Raw genomic sequence first — 15,960 nt, 5'->3', positions numbered from 1 at the left:
CAAGGACTGGGTGTGCCCCCCCCCCCGCCGCCAACCCTGCTCCTCTTCTGGCCAAGGTCTACTCACCCTTCAGGACTCAACTCAACACCTTCTCCTCCAGGAAGCCCTCCTGGACTGTGGTGGGGCTCAGCATTCTGCTCTGTCCTTTGTCCCGCCCTCTCATATCAGACTTCCAACGCAGCGCTAGAATGGTGCTCCACGTCTGTCCACTGTATAACCCAGGGGATGACAAAAATCCAATTCAAATTAGTTTAAGTCGGAAAAAGAGGTGGGGCGGGTTGGTTCACAAAATGGGGACGGCAGGGGTGGAGCAAGCCTGGGATGGTTGGGACCCTCTGTGTCTCTTAAGTGGCTTCTTTCTTTGGGAGAAGTGACCTGGCTGCCTGCTCCCCAGGCAAACACACAAACAGCTCTGAGTCACAGGAAAACCAGGCTTTTCCACCAGCTCCAGGTAGAGAAATTCCAGGGGAGTGTACGGGTCCTGGCCCCAGCCTGCTGGCTCACAGAAATCAGGCACATTTGAGGAGCGCGGCAAAGGGGGCTGTTCACAGAGGCTGGAGCCCATTAGGGAACCCCGAGGGGTCCTGAGAGGGAACAAGCCCTGGGACCCTGGGGGAGAGAAACACAGCAAAGCTGGCTGCACAGGTGCTGCAACCTTCCCTCATGGACATGGACAGCCCAGGGGACCCTTCACAGCCGGGGTAATAAATACCCCTCCTTATGTGTCCCCATTGATGGATCCGACTGGAGCCAGGAGCCAAGGGAGCCTGAGATGCAGCCCCTGTAGACCAACATCCTGGGACCAAGATGGGCAGTGGGGTGGGGCAGGATGCAGGGAGGGGGTGGAAACGGAAGACCTCTGAGTATCACTCTCTCTCCCTGGACTTCTCTGGGGCCAGGGAGGGCACCTGGCTGGCCCAGCCTTAGGCGTCTGCCCTCCCGATGGAACAGAGAAGGGAAGGAAAGGCCTTGGGGGGGTGGCCATCACTGCCTCAACACCTGCTCGGCACTCGGGGCTCCAGGGGTCAGGGCCCGTGATGGGCCTCCCCTCTCCAGGACTCAACATGGATAACTGGACATTGAAACGGATGAATGAGGCTGTCACAAAGCCTGATGCACTGGGGCTGCTGGCACAGATGGCTCAGCCACCTCCCGGGCAGTGTGGGAGGCCTCGGGTCCCTCCTCAGGGCAAGGCTGAGGGGAGAGCTGGAGGACAGGGCTTTGGGCTCCTCCCTGCCCGCTCTCACACCACACAAACAACTTCTTCAGGGTGCAGCAGGCAGGCCGGGTGTCCAGAGGATTAGGCCTGGGAAGAGGCCCAGAGGAGCTGCCTTCCTGCTGGGCAGGGCTGAGCAGGTGGTAGGGGGCGGCGTGCGGGAGGGGAGCTGCTGGGTGGATTCTGGGTGGCTGGAGTGAGGAGCGGGGGGCGGGGGGGGAGGAACAGGGAAGCCTGGAGACTACAACGGGGAGAAGGGACAGGCTCCAAGAGTCCTTTTTTAGGGGGAAATCCCATTATGGCTCATCAGGTTACAAACCCAACTAGTATCCATGAGGATGTGGGTTTCAATCCCTGGCCTCACTTAGGGGGTTAAGGATCTGGCGTTGCCATGGCTGCGGCGTAGGTGGCAGATACAGCTTTTAGTTTGACTTCTACCCTGGGAACTTCCATGCCCTGTGGGTGTGGCCCCCAAAAGAAAAAAAAAATTGAGTCCCTTTTCAGAGCAAACAGGGCCTATTTGTCAAAGAGTGGCTAGGGGAGCCATCCAAGGGTGGGGATGGCTCAGACACAACCCTCAGGGGGAGGCCACTGTGAGAGCCCAGCCCCAGACTGCCCCCAGGTCACCTAAGGCCCAGCCCAGGGAGCTTCTCGCCCCTGGTGACCAGCCCAGGGCATCTGCAGCCACTCGCAGCCAGTCCTTAGGGTTTGACCATCTTGGGAACATCCCTCAAATTCAAGAGGTGGGCAACTGCCTCTGTGGTCCCAGGTCCTCTCTACCACCGCCTTTTAGGATTTTAGTGAAAACCCTCCATGGCGGCACATCAAGGTATGATGTTTGCAAGGATCAAATCACAGCTAAGACTGGAAGCTTTGAGGCACTTGGGAGTCATTGTAACATTTGCGGAGAGAGAGCCAAGCCCTGGGATGGTGTTTATTTTCGAGAGCACGGGGACTCTTCTGGACACCCCTCCCGCCTCCCCTTCTAACTTTGCTCCCAGACACGGGTGGGCGTCCAAGCGGATGGCCTGCACACTGGTTGTAAACACGAACCTCGGCTTGGGTTTCTTGGGAGATGACTTGCTTCTGAAACAGCTTGATGATTAGAAAACCTTTTGGGTGGATGTTCCCCTGTCCGGAACATGGAATAACAACTGCTAAAATTGTTATTTCTGTCAACCAGGCGGCCCTGATTTCTAAGGACTGGGACGCACCGAGCAAAAATTCTGACGTGTGGGTCCATGAGTTGTCGGTCCACATGGGTCTGGGCACAGCTTCTTCCCCTTTGGGGAGGCTCCCATCTGATGATCTGGACACACCATCCCCATCCACTGATGGATTCAGAGACGGGTGCCACCAGAATTCCCTTGAGGAGGGGCTTTGGGGCCGGAATCTGTTTAGAAAGCAGAGCACACCGTGGTTTAAGGATCTGGCGTTGCCATGAGCTCTGGGGTAGGTCACAGATGTGGCTCGGATCTGGTGTGGCTGTGGCTGTGGTGTAGGCTGGCAGCTGCAGCTCCAATTCGACCCCTAGCCTGGGAACCTCCATATGCTGCAGGTGCAGCCATAAAAAAAAAAAAAAAAAAAAAAAAAAGGAGGAGGACCGGAGGGAGAGAGGCAGGAAGGCAGGAAGGCAGGAAGGATGGAAGGAAGGAAGGGAGGCAGAGGCCACAGCACTTTCCTGATGATCGCCCAGCACTTGACAAAGATTGAGAAAAGCCCAGCTGCTCATTTCCAGGCATCTGTGGGGCACTGGCAGGGCGGAGGGAAGAGCGAGGTCTCCCCGGGGCACCTCCTGGGGCCGCCGCCGCTGTGACCTCTGCAGGACCCTGCAAAGTCCTCCGCAGGGCATCCCAGGCAGAGCCGTGAGCCTGAGGGCCTCTCTCTGGGCATCCTGGGGCCAGAAGAGGTTGTGAGTGGCTGGCAGCCACAGTCCCTCCCAGGCGAGGCCATGTGCCTGAAGCCAGCACACCCAGTAGGGTGTCCAGATTAAACACAGGACTCCTGAGTAAATCTGAATTTCAAATAAACAACCAATAATAGTTTAGTCTCGTCCCAAATGTTCTCTGGGGCATATTGCTACTAAAATTGTAGTTGTTCTTTACCTGAAACTCAAACTTAGCTGGGCGCCCCGTCGAGGTGTTTGCTAAATCTGGCAACTCTTAATGAAAGGGGAGCCCAACTCTGCTTCCTGGCAGTCCTGGCTGACTTCCCTGAGGCCAGCCCTGCTGAGGCGGCCCCCACCCCGGACCTTCCAAGGAGTGGAGACAGGCAATGCCTTCTTCCTTTTTTCTTTGTTTTGTTTTGTTTTTGCTTTTTAGGGCTGCACTTGCGGCATATGGAGGTTCCCAGGCTAGGGGTCGAACCGGAGCTGTAGCTGTTGGCCAGTGCCAGATCTGAGCAGCATCCGCCACCTACACCACAGCTCACAGTAACGCCGGATCCTTAACCCACTGACCGAGGCCAGGGATTGAACCTGCATCCTCATGGATCCCAGTCAGATTCGTTTCTGCTGCCACACGATGGGAATTCCATGCCTTCTTTTTTCAGATCTAGTTTCAGCTGAGTTTCTGTCGCTTGCAACCAAAGGAGCCCGGGTTAAGAGAGCAAGCAATGGCCACATTCAGGAGCAAGGTGACACGTGGCCTGGGGATCCAGAAGCCTGGATGCCCGAGGTGTAGAACCAGGAGCTCAAGAACTCTTGAAGGAGGAGTCCCAGGCCTGCCACGGTGCTGAGGCAGCTGTCAGTGGCTCTGGGGCCACCAGAGAAACGAGGAGGCTGCAGCCACGCCCTTAATTCACTCTGATTTGACCGACGTGGGCCACGGGTTCCCCTTGAACCAATCACCACAGCCGTGGGCTTCGGTAGCCTGGCCCCCCTGGGACGCAAGGGCAGGGAGGCTCCGCAAAGGAGGAATGGGGAGCGGTGCCCCTCCCGGGCTGCCGTCACAGTCACCAGCTGCGACCCACGGTCTCGTCTCCGGAGGCTGTTTGGACAGCACAACCCGGGCTGCCCGCAGAGAAGCGGGTGCTCCCCCAGCTCTGGGCTGCCTCCCCCAGGAGCACGGTGGTGCCCAGGCTGAGACTCAGACAAGGATGCAACTGCAGCCTCTGGTTTCCAGCTGACTTACAGCCCACAGACTTCCCTTTTTGTGGCAGGGGGGCCAGGGCGGCTCTGGGCGTGGCTGTCACCGGTACCTCTCGGTCCCTTGGGGCCACACCCCTTCTGGATGGGCAGGCTGCTCCTGTCGCCGCCTTGTGAGGCCTCCAGATCTGCTTGGGTCCTCCACACCCTTGACGATGCCTGACAAGTCCCTGGCACCTGTCCCCCCAGGGATCCTGCAGTTTTATTTGACTCCCCCAAACCCTAGGTTCCTGGGAGGAGGCAAGGCTAAGGCAGACGACCAGTGATGACATTGGGCCCTGCTGCTTTTCAAGACACTCCCTCCCAGTGTTCCCCTCAGATGCCCCACTTGCAGTGGGTCCTGGGTAACTGCACCCCCCCCCCAGGAACACACACAGCTGTCACACTCCACCCCCCAGAGAAGGAAGGAAAACATGAATTTTGGCAAAACAATTTTACTGTTTAAAAAATAAATGTTACATCTGCCATATGAAAAGCCATTTTAAAAACTCTGTTCTGAATGTGTCTTATTGTCAGAGGCATCGTGAAAAGAGCCTGGGATTTCTATAAAAACCAAGGGCAGTTTCTCTCTCTGCCGAAAGGCGTGGCACGTTTTTGTGGTTGGCCGTGGAGGTGAGGGGAGGCGGTTCGGGCCCACTATGTCCCTGTCACACGAGGGGACAGATGGTCCCTCTGCAAAGAGTTTTCTTCTCCCTTTCCCCTCCTGACAGAAATCAGCACTGGGTTTCCCAGCACGGGACAGAAGACACGGACACGACCCAGGTGGCCACACGTCCTGCTCTCAGTGCCCACACCCCACCCAGGTCTCCTGCTGGCAAGAGCCGCGAAGCACGGTCCAGCTTGGCCTCCTGGCTGGAACCATGCCTGGCACTCAGGTGTGGGCAGCAACAGCTCGTGCACCCGACAGAGGCCCTGCTGGGGTCTGCGCTCACCCTGCTCTTCCAAGGACCGGGACGGCTGGGCTATTCAGGTCACATCTCGGAGAAGTGGATGCAGAAGTGGAGCAGCTTTATTCCTAGCGGCTCCAGGGTCCTTTTCTCTTATGCCTAAGGACCCGTGCTCTTATAACCCACCTTCTAGACCACGGGGTACCGCTAAGGACCCAAACCGACCAATATAGCCGGTTCTGTTCACACGTCCGCTGCCAAAGCTAACTACTAGCTTTTCAAACATGACGCTTGGGGTGAGTGAAAAAAAACCCTCTCCCACACCAGAGGGACAGAAAGGACTCAGGGACTTCCTTTACGACACCTGGAGCAGGCAAGGGTTTTAAACAAAAGGTATCCTGGGAATCAAGAATAAAAGAAGCAGAGTTCCCGTTGTGGCTCAGTGAGTTAAGGACCCGATGTCTCTGTGAGGATGCGGGTTCGATCTCTGGCCTGGCTCAGGGGGTTATGGATCTGGTGTCTATAGCTGTGGTGTCGGCTCGCAGCTGCAGCTCTGATTCAACCCCTGGCCCAGGAACATCCTTGTGCCGCAGGTGTGGCCCATTAGAAAAAAAAAAGAACAGAGGAAGCCTAAGTAATCCAGATCCGCCCTTTCCCATCTCTGGGTCACGCGCATACAGACACACACAAACACACACACACACAGCCCAGGGACCTGCTGTGCAGACAGATGCGCCATGAAAGTTGGCTTTCTCCCTCGGCCCCTCCTCTAGCTGCCAACTCGGGAGACGGAATGTGCCCCCAAGAAGGTCCTGGAATGTTCTGGAAGACATCTCTGGCCTCACGTCTTCCCGGAACACAAGTGCCTGGGCTCCCACTGGCTCCCTCGGCGGAGACTCTGGGTGGAGGGAGGGCTGGTCTAAATGGAGGCAGCATCAGGCTCCAGAGCAGAATGGGCAGGAAGCGGGATCTGCACCTCGCGTGGGGGCTCCACGGCACATGGCGCACGGCAGAGGACTGCAATGGATACATGCTGTGCCCAACTCAAAGCTCCAAGTGGGCGACGGAAGATGGACCAGCTGGTCCTTGGGAGGAGGGGAGGGAGGGCGGGGTTATTAGAGGGGCGAGTCCACCTCCACGGCCGCCAGAAGGCCCGGGGCCTCCGCGAAGGCTGTGCTGACTGCCCAGGTGCCGTCAAGGGCGGGTGAGGGTGGAGGCACTGCCCTCTCCCTCAGGGAGGCCTCCCTGATAGAGCAGCACCTCAAGTGCCACCTGCACAGCTGCAGCCTCCAGGTCTGCGATGCCCAGAGCAGAGGGCGGTGGGAGGCTGAGGGGAAGGGATGCCGTGGGACATTTTTCAGCTCTCAGGTGGATGGACGGCTCCTGCTGTGCCACATGAGTGGCCCCCTTGGCACCTCTAGAGTTTATCTTTTGCAGGGGAGGGGGCCTGACACCACAGCCACTTCACCCTCGTGTCACCACTGGCCTTTTCTGTGACTTGTCCACTCCCTGACGCAGACACGCTGCCGGGTAGCGTCTCTAACAACGGATTGAGGTCCGCCGGGCCCCATCTGCTTAAGATAAAACCAGAGCTGGGTAAAGCTGGTACAGAGGCTACTTCTGTGAGGTTGTATATTTTTGTTGGAAAAAAAAGATTCTGTTGGAGTTTCCGTCATGGCTCAGTATTTAACGAACCCAACAAGTATCCATGAGGACATGGGTTCAATTCCTGGCCTCACTCAGTGGGTTAAGGATCTGGCATTGCCATGAGCTGTGGTGTAGGTTGCAGACGCAACTGAGATCCCACATTGCTGTGGCTGTGGCGTAAGCTGGCAGCTGTAGGTCTCATTTGACCTCTGGCCTGGGAACCTCCATATGCCTCAGGTGCAGCCCCCAAAACACAAAAGGCCAAAAAAAAAAAAAAAAAGTCTTTTTCCGAAAACTTCCTTGTAGAAAACGGTCCCTCAAGCTTCTGTGCAAGCCTCTCCTTGCTTCCTCTATCATGCTATCCCCAGCTTCTGGACAATCGGGAAGGGGAAAGCTCTCAAATCAGGCAGACCAAGCCTGTGCGTTCTGGAAAGACAGCCCTGGAGGGAAGAGTCTGACCGTCGCCCCCTGGCAGAGGGCATGGGCTGTGGGGCTAAACTGAAGGCCCAGGAGCAGGACTCACACTCCGTCCACAGAGAAATGAGAGGCAGGGCAGGTCAGCAAGACTACGGATGCTAACAGCACTGAGCAGCAAAGCTTGCTTCTGGAGCAAAGTCGGAATCTAGCTTACAGCAACCTGGGAAGCCCCTGAGATCGGGCCCAGCAGCCAACGGAACTAATGCCTGCTCCAGAGATGGGATGTGACGAGGCCTCCCTGCTGCCTTTCTTGGGCCACAGGGCGCAGGCGGGCCTCTGACCTGGGGTCCCCTCAGGGAGGCTGGGCTCTGGGCACCGCGGCTGGGAGGTAGGTGGCCGTGCAGGATGGCTAGGAACACCCACCCAGAACCCCGAAGCCTTGGGCTGCACATCTGGCTCAGAACTGCTGGCCTGCTGCCATTTAGACAAGACCAGTTTCAGTTTCAAAATCATCAGTAAATGAGGATCCATCCACCTCCTCAAAGGAGGGCTGAAAAGATGAAACAAGACCACGAGGGCAAAACGCTCAGGACTGAGCCTGGTACCCATGGCCCCTCTGTAAGGGACACAGCGTCGTGGCTCCCACAAGCCCCAGGCTCCTGGTTGGCGTGTCTTCACCCCCTGCTCCCGGCCCCCGCAGACGGAGCCAGGAATGGGAAGCCTGGCTACCAGTCCCAGTGCCGTCAGGTGAGAGCTGGGTGCCCGTGCCCCCTTCCAAACCTCGGGGCGGGGGGCTCGGCTGATACCACAGGGTAAAGTCGGGTTAGAGCAGCACTTTTCCAACCACGTGTCATCTTGATTTAGCAAATGACAGGCAGCATTTAAAAAAAAAAAAAATGAAACATAGAAAAGAGAAGGTATCTGGAAGTCTCAGGGTGAGAAGTCCTTTGTGAAACTTCGGCTCGAGATGCAGATTTCTGTGCCCCTGGCCCATGATGCAAAGTGTGTTTCTTGCTGTGGATCATGGTCCAAAAAGCTTGAAAACCACCGGCAGAGGTGGCCCAGTTCAGAGAACTCTCCTTCCTGGCAGAGGGTGAGGCAGGGACAGTGGGGCCGAGCGGCCAGAAGCAGGATTTCAGACAGGGTCTCCCAGTGGGCTTTTCCGGTGTGGCTTTAAGACAGCGTTTGATTCCGTAAAGGAGACCTTGGCCCTTTCTGTCCCCACCCCGTCCCCCCCACGGGCTCTCCACCGATGCAGGCGCCGTTTTGAGGCAAGGAGCTCTTCTGAGAATAGGACATGCCAGGCTCAGGCTCACCGTGACTCACTATTATTCAGAAACGGTGACATCAGGCGTCTGCTTGCTCCTTGTCCCACAGTGACACTATCTCTGTGGTGGCGCAACCGCAGAGGAAGAAGTTCCTGAGGAACTGGTAGGGGGAGGGGTGCCCAGCACCAAGGGCCCAGGGAGGCAGATGATGGAAACGCAAAGAACAGGGTGGAACTTGCCAAGGGGGGCACTGCCACCGAGGCCCAGAGCCCAGACCGAAGGGGTGGGGCAAGGGCGCCCCCACGTGGCCAGAGGTGGCACCTGGCCTGCAACCAGGGGTCCGCTCCTGCACCTGGGCCCACCAAGCGCATCAAAGCTAAGATGCCTACTCTTGGAAAGTGAGGAGATGTGTTGACCCGGGCACTTTGTTCTGTTCTGCCAAGGTGAGCTCTTGGCATAGAGAGAGGTGCCCTGTCTGGCCTGGGGCGCTGGAGGCCAGGGGAAGCCAAATTTCAACCAGTGCCATCATATGCAGAGCCTGTCCAGCCAGGTGCCCATCTCACATCCGCTCATCTCAGAGGAAAGCAAGAATTCTTATAAATTCTTTTTTTTTTTTTTTTTTTTTTGGTCTTTTTGCCTTTTCTAGGGCCGCTCCTGCGGCATATGGAGGTTCCCAGGCTAGGGGTCCAATTGGAGCTGTAGCCACTGGCCTACGCCAGAGCCACAGCAACGCAGGATCTGAGCCGTGTCTGCAACCTACACCACAGCTCACGGCAACGCCGGATCCTTAACCCACTGAGAGAGGCCAGGGATCAAACCCGCAACCTCATGGTTCCTAGTGGGATTCATTAACCACTGAGCCATGACAAGAATTCCGATAAATTCTTAAAGCAGAATAAACAGGCTTGAGAAAAGTGTAAAACAATCAAAAGTAGAGAAGCAGATTTTGTGATGCTTATCCTCCCTCAGGAAAGCCCTTGGTGTGACCTTGGCACTTTGTGTCTGCCGGATCAGAGGCATCTGCCTGATACAAACCCTTAACTGTAAGATAGGGAAGAGGTTATACAGAAAAACCTGTCTTACCCTTTATCGCCGTGTCTTGGGGGCCTGGCTCTGTGGGACACTGAATAAAAATGAAATGGGCATCCCGGAAATCCCTGGTGGCTAGTAGCAGTAAAAGATTTGGTGTGGTCACTGCTGTCACTCGGGTTTGATCCCTGGCCTGGGAACTTCTGCCTGCCCATGGGCGTAGCCAAAAAAAAAAAAAAAAAAAGTAAATGCATCCTGAGAATTTTGAAATCTTTAAAAAGAATTTCAGAGACACCTGCCTTGGGGCATCTCAGGAAAAAAAAAAAAAACATGTTTCAGAAAAACAGGTATTATTGGCCCATAGCTCCTTAGAAGCAGAGCACCCGACCTGTTCTTTAAAGAGAAGCTGTGTTGGTTTCCCCAGGTCTTCAGCATGTGCTGGTGGTGAGGTGAGGGCCAGCTGGAGGGACCGGCGGGCAGGAGCTGGAGGCCACCATGAGATAGCAGGAGGGGAGGCTGCAGCCGCCCCCCTTGGTGCTGAGCTGGTCCAAGGTCCCGGCGCACGGGAAGCCTCCCTTGACTAACCCCAGCCTCCGCACCCCTGCTCATGGGCGGTGCTTCCAAACCATCTCTCCCTTTGTGCTGGTTGATATTCACGTGTGGCTGCTGCAGGTCTTCTCTCAAGGTGGGTATTCCTCTCTTGACTTGGACTTCAAGCTTCTCGAGGGCAGAGATACCATTTCTTCCTTGTTTTGGTGTGTACCCATCACCGGCGGACAGGGACAGTCACCGGGGCTGGGAGGGACCGCGACCTCCCTCTCTGCGGCCTGACCCTGAGTGAGGCCTCTGATTGCAGAGGGGCCAGAGCACGCAGTGGGAGGGGGGGATCGGGGCGGGGGGCAGGACTAAGAGGGCGGAGAGAGGGCAGGCGAAGGGAAGCCTGGGTGGGGGTGAAGGGCAAAGGCCATCACCCCAGGAAGGCCTCGTAGTCCATGTACCATACCAGCTGGCCAGACGTGGGCAGGACGCCCGAGATGGGCCACTTCTTGGGCTCGTGGCCCACGCGGCTCACCAGCATGGCGATGTCGCGCTTCATCCTGCCCATGACCAGGACCGCCACCTTCCTGGCACGGTTGATGAGGGGCAGGCTGAGGCTCATGCGCTGGAACGGCCTGGATGGGCTCTCGGTCCGTACCACCAGCTGCTCGCCGTCCAGGCCCGTGGGCGACTGCGGGAAGAGGGAGGCCGTGTGCCCATCCGTGCCCATGCCCAGGAGCACCAGGTCGAAGCTGCTATTGGTCACCAGGGCGGAGATCTCCTCAGCGTAGGCCTGGGCGCCCTGGTCCTCCTCGGCGCAGAGCCGCTGGTGCCGCTGCACGGGCATGGGGTGCACGTTGTAGTGGGGGACACGCACGTGCTGCAGCAGGTGGGCCTGCAGGCCCTGGAAGTTCGACTCGGGGTCCCAGAGCGGGACGCAGCGCTCGTCCACCAGCCACAGGTGCGTGTGGGCCCAAGGGAAGCCGTAGTGGCCCGTGGCCAGCTGCTGGAACAGGGCCACGGGGCTGGAGCCTCCTGAGAGCGCCAGGTGGAACTTGCCGAAGCGCTGCACGGCCCGCACGGCCGCGGCCTCGATGTCGCCGGCCAGCCTGGCAATCAGCTCCTCGGGCCAGGCCGAGATCAGCGGGCTGTGGCGGTACTTCGCCGTGAGAACCTGGAAGTGGCTGGGCGTCGGGACAGAGCCTGGCCCTGGCACCACCTGCTCCGGCGGCGGCTGCGAGAAGGACAGGCGGTTGCTGCTGAACTCAAAGTCCAACACGGGGCCGTTCTCCGCTCCCCCTGGGTAGAGGCGTGGGACCTCACGGGCCAGGCTTTCCAGCAAGGGGGTCCAGAAGACCCAGGAGGCCAGCAGGTTCTCCGTGGTGACGAAGGAGTCCTTCCGGTGGTGGAAGATATGAGATATGAGGATAGAGTAGGCGTCCTGCTCCCTGAGAGGGCTGTAGGCATAGAAATCAGACAGGGGGCGGCCAAAGAGGTGCAGCCCGGGCCGATCGGTCACCTCCCACCAGCTGGCGGAGGGCAGGGAGGGTCTGAACAGGTTCCGGCTGACCAGCACGGCAGGGCTGCCCAGCTCGCCGTGTCCAATGTAGAAGATGACCTGCCGCGGCAGGCACTGGCTCTGCTCAGCCTCCCAGCGCCTCTCGCTCTGGGCGCAGTACGCCTGGTTCTTGAACAGGACGCGCGCGTAGCTCACTCTCTCATCCAAGGCTTTGCCGGACATCAGGATGAAAGGGACGCCCTCCCAGCGAAGGTTGTCGACATGCACGAGGATGCCTGGGGCGACAGGGGGACAGCGGAGGTGACACTCCAGCACTGGAACCCAGGACCGCCCGGCCCATGTGCCATCCCTTCTCCTTCCTGCCAGCCAGCCAGCCTCCTGCTCTCCAGGTCCCTCCTCTGGGCACCTACTGCCGAGACAGCCCCTGGCTCGCCTTTCGCCTCGTCCATGTCGGGGCTCGAGACGTAGCCTCTGGGACACCCACATCCCTTGAGGCACCTGTTGGCATCATCGGCACTGAGCAAAGGAGAACTGGCCTGAGCGACTCCAATCCAGAGACTAGAGAGGGGTCTCACGGTGGGGGCACGGTGGGGGAGATCCTGACCGCTGGGGGGGGGGGCCCTACGGGAAAGTGCTTCCTTCCATTGGCAGAGCACCCAGGACGCATACAGGGAGGCGGGGAGGGGGGCAGGGCACCCAGCCACAGGCCCGCAGGGAACTGGCATGCAGGGGAGGAGGCCTGCGGGGGGTCCATGGCGATAAGGGCTGGACACTGAGCACAGCCCAGACCCAACTCCAAGCCTGATTTTCTCATGGACTATCTCCACATGACCTTGGGCAAGTTCTGGCGACTTTACTGAGCCTCGTGTTTCCTCTCCTCTCAGGAGGGATGACAATCATACCTGCCCGAGGTGCCTGTGCGTGTGAAGATTCAATGAGATAATTCATATAAGGCGCCAGGCACCCAGTCAGGGCCCCACAAGCAGCTGCTGCTCTGGTCGTAGGAGCCGTGACGTTGGTGTGAGGGAGCCAGCCTCCCCCGGGAAGCTCTGAGCCTGTGGAACTCCCCAGAGGACGGCCCCAGTGGGCATCTGCCTGACCAGCGTGGTGTGTGCCCGCTGGAGATGCCCCCAGTTGCGGCGAGCAGGTCTGCGGCACCCCCTGGGGACTGGATGTCCGCTCCACAAGGGCAAGGCCAGGTCTAAGGCCAGCTGGGCGGGCCCTAGAAGCATCTGTGGACATGGACTGAACAGACATCATCACCAAGGTGACCTCTGTCTGGAGGGCACCAGCAGGGGACCTGCTGCCTGAAGCCGGGGGGAGGCCAGAGAGCTGGGGGATGGTCACTCCCCCTGAGCACTCTTGTGAAAATCCTGCTTCAAGTCCCTTCCAACCCAAACCGACGGGCATCTGGGCTGGGAGAGCGGCTTCCACCTGGGGGGGGGGCGGGCAGCCCAGCAGCCCCACAGCCCAGCAGCCCGGCCCCAGAGCACACCTGCAAAGGTTGGCGTCAGGCTGTGGAAGCTGTCTGGCTTCTGCAGCTCTCTGCGCACCTGCTGGCTGTAAGCCTGGTACTGGCCCACGACGGCGCTGCTCTTCTGCAGGCCCCGCAGGGCCCGGAAGGCCTGGAGCTTGTGCTGCAGCACGGCCTCCGGGCTGCTGACGTTGCCGGGCAGCTCCATGGCCACCAGCGTGAGGATCTCGGTCAGGTGGTTCTGGATCACGTCGCGGATGACGCCGTATTCCTCGTAGAAGCTGGTGCGACCTGAGCCAGAGCGGGGGCAGGGGGAGGTCGTAAGGACCAGGCAATGCATCTGACTCCCCCCACCCCGACCTCCAAGGAGCACGGAGACCCCCGCCTGCGCTCCTCGTCCCCACACCCACGCTCCCGAGACAGAGTGTGATTCATGCCCGAGCAAATGAGAGGAGGGCAGGCGACTTAGAGCCACACCCCTTCAGTGAAAACTTTCTCCCAGAAGGTGCCAGACCCCTTGGGCATCTCCAGGCGTCTGCTTGGGGAAGGCTCTGCTTCTTGCAGAGGCCGCACTGCATCCTCAGATCCCACGCCCTGGCCAGAAGGTTTGGCGCCGAGGGAGGCTGTGCATCGCCGGAAGAACCCGGGCTGCTTGCCAGCGTGTGGCCTGGGCAAGTGACATGACTTCTTTCTAAATGTAGGGGAAGCCAGTGGCGGGTTTGAAGGAGGAAACCTCGGGGTCTTCGGTCCATTCAGAATGGACCCCGACATCTTGTGGGGACAGTGGCTGGAGATGGGGAGGCTGTACAGCTGCCCAGAGGAGAGACAGCAGGGCTTGGACGACAGTGGCTACAGAGGAGCTGGAGAGAGTGGGCCATTCTTCCTGGGGTCAGGACCAATGGGACCTGCTGACCGACGGGGAGGAGTGCGAACGTAAAGGAGGAACCAAAGAGAACGCCCAGAAGTTAGGCCTGAGCAAGAGACAGGCATGGTGACATTTAGTGCAGAGCCTGGGAGGGGTAGTAGTTCGATGGCGGAGAAACGAGAAGTTCCGGTTTAGGTATGTTTAAGCTTAAGACACACAGGTGGAGTCAAGTTGGCCGGTAGGCAGGGTGACCGAGAGGATAAAAGAGGGTGACACCCAGGACACCGACCACAGAGCCCGGCAGTGACAACAACGATGCTTGCTCTGCCCGACCCAGTGCAGAGACACTACTCACCCCTCCCTGTCACCCCCACGAGATCCTGCCCAGGGGACCACAGCTGTCCCCGTCACCCCCACGAGATCCTGCCCAGTGGGACCACAGCCGTCCCCATCATACCCACGAGATCCTGCTCAGGGGACCACAGCCGTCCCCATCATACCCACGAGATCCTGCTCAGGGCACCACAGCCGTCCCCATCACACCCATGAGACCCTGCCCAGGGGACCACAGCTGTCCCTAACCCACAAGGAGGAAGAGTCAAAGGCCAGGCTCAGAGTCAGGAGCTGGTTAACCACACAGAACATTTCGTTCCCTCCTCCAGAGCTCGGCGTGAACACATGACCTGATGATCTTGCGCCCAGGGTTCAAATGCACAACATCTCACCTGACATGGCTCATATCCTGCTGACCTGCCAGGACTCAGGCCAACTCACAGCCTCACGCATAGAAAAGGCCTGACACCACGGCAGGAGGGGCAGCCACTCACCCAGGCTGGAGTGCATCACCTGTAACACGGGGTCAGGGCCCTCAGCCAGGCCAGCAGCTCCTTCTCATCCCTCAGGTCTCGGCTTCAAGGAGATGTTACCGACCTCCTGGGGGTTTTGTCTTCAGCCAGTTCAACCTGACTAACCTGGGGCCTGTTTCTCTCTCTTTCCTGCTACCTTTGAAGCTCTGTCCCAGCAGGACCTGCCCCTGTCCGCTCACGGCTGCATCCTGAGCACCAGAGACACACGCACAGAACACTGCACAGCAGAGAAGGTGAACACACACCTCGTCGTGGACCAGCCTCAAAGGCGTAGCGCTGAGGGGGAGAGACGCCCTTGCTGCGATAAAAACTAACTTTCAAAATATGATAAAAAATGACCAGGATGCACAGAACTTCAATAAATGAAAAATATAATGGGACATTAACAATTCCACAGATGGGCTTTAGGGATTGGAACTGGGCAAGGGAGATGGGGAGAGATTATCCTGAGAGCAGGTTAAACTCAGACACTCACAGCGTGACTCCTCTTTAAAATTAAACAGTGTTGGCGTTCCCCCTGTGGTGCAATGGGATTGGCGGTGTCTCTGAAGCACCAGGATGCAGGTTTGATCCCTGGCCTCACTCAGTGGGTTAAGGATCCGGCATTGCTGCGGCTGTGCTGCAGGCCGGCAGCTGCAGCTCCGATTCAACCCCTAGCCTGGGAACTTACATATGCTGCAGGTGCAGCCCTAAAAAGACAAAAGACAAGAAGTGGCTGCTTGTTCAGATCTGCTGGCCCACCTGCCCAGACTCAGGCCAGCTGGATGGTGAAAAGGGACAGCCTGCCCTGAGCTGAGCCCCACAAGCCAGGCCTGATGGTGGCACCTGTGTGGTGGGGCAGGAAGTGAGCCTCCCTGGCCAAAGCAGCACCTCACGCTCCAGCCCTGAGGATAAAGCTGTCTTCCTACGAGCTGAACCCTGAACTCACAGGATCATCAGCCCAGATGTTCCAGCCCAAATGCCCCGAGGGGCCCCCGCTGAGAAACAGTGGCTGAGCTCAGCCCCACGGGGTCCTGGTCTCCCAAGTTCTCACAATATCACTGAGAAGACATCAAGGAAAAGACAGTGATGACTGGAGTTCCCGTTGTGG

The 15,960-nt window shown here is 58.4% G+C and overlaps 1 protein-coding gene across 4 annotated transcripts in view; it reads right to left on the bottom strand.

Annotated features, from left to right (window-relative positions):
* Nucleotides 1–4,779: 4,779 nt before the first annotated feature.
* Nucleotides 4,780–15,960, bottom strand: part of H6PD (hexose-6-phosphate dehydrogenase/glucose 1-dehydrogenase) — a 34,205-nt gene continuing 23,024 nt past the window's right edge. For all 4 annotated transcript variants that reach the window (XM_021095287.2, XM_021095286.2, XM_084962708.1 and 1 more), the window contains 2 exons: nt 13,161–13,430; nt 4,780–11,940 (listed from right to left, as the gene is read on the bottom strand). In XM_021095287.2, coding sequence (XP_020950946.2) covers nt 10,577–11,940; nt 13,161–13,430 — 1,634 coding nt within the window. In that variant the 3' untranslated portion in view covers nt 4,780–10,576. The remainder of the gene's footprint in view (nt 11,941–13,160; nt 13,431–15,960) is intronic.

This window comes from Sus scrofa, chromosome 6 (genome assembly GCF_054392235.1).
Source record: "Sus scrofa isolate SSC_HxYL_T2T_F1_AM1 chromosome 6, Sscrofa_HxYL_maternal_Yorkshire_Landrace_v2.0, whole genome shotgun sequence".
NCBI lineage: Eukaryota > Metazoa > Chordata > Mammalia > Artiodactyla > Suidae > Sus > Sus scrofa.
Note: the sequence above shows the minus strand (reverse complement) of the source record. Positions and strands in the feature narration are given on the sequence as shown.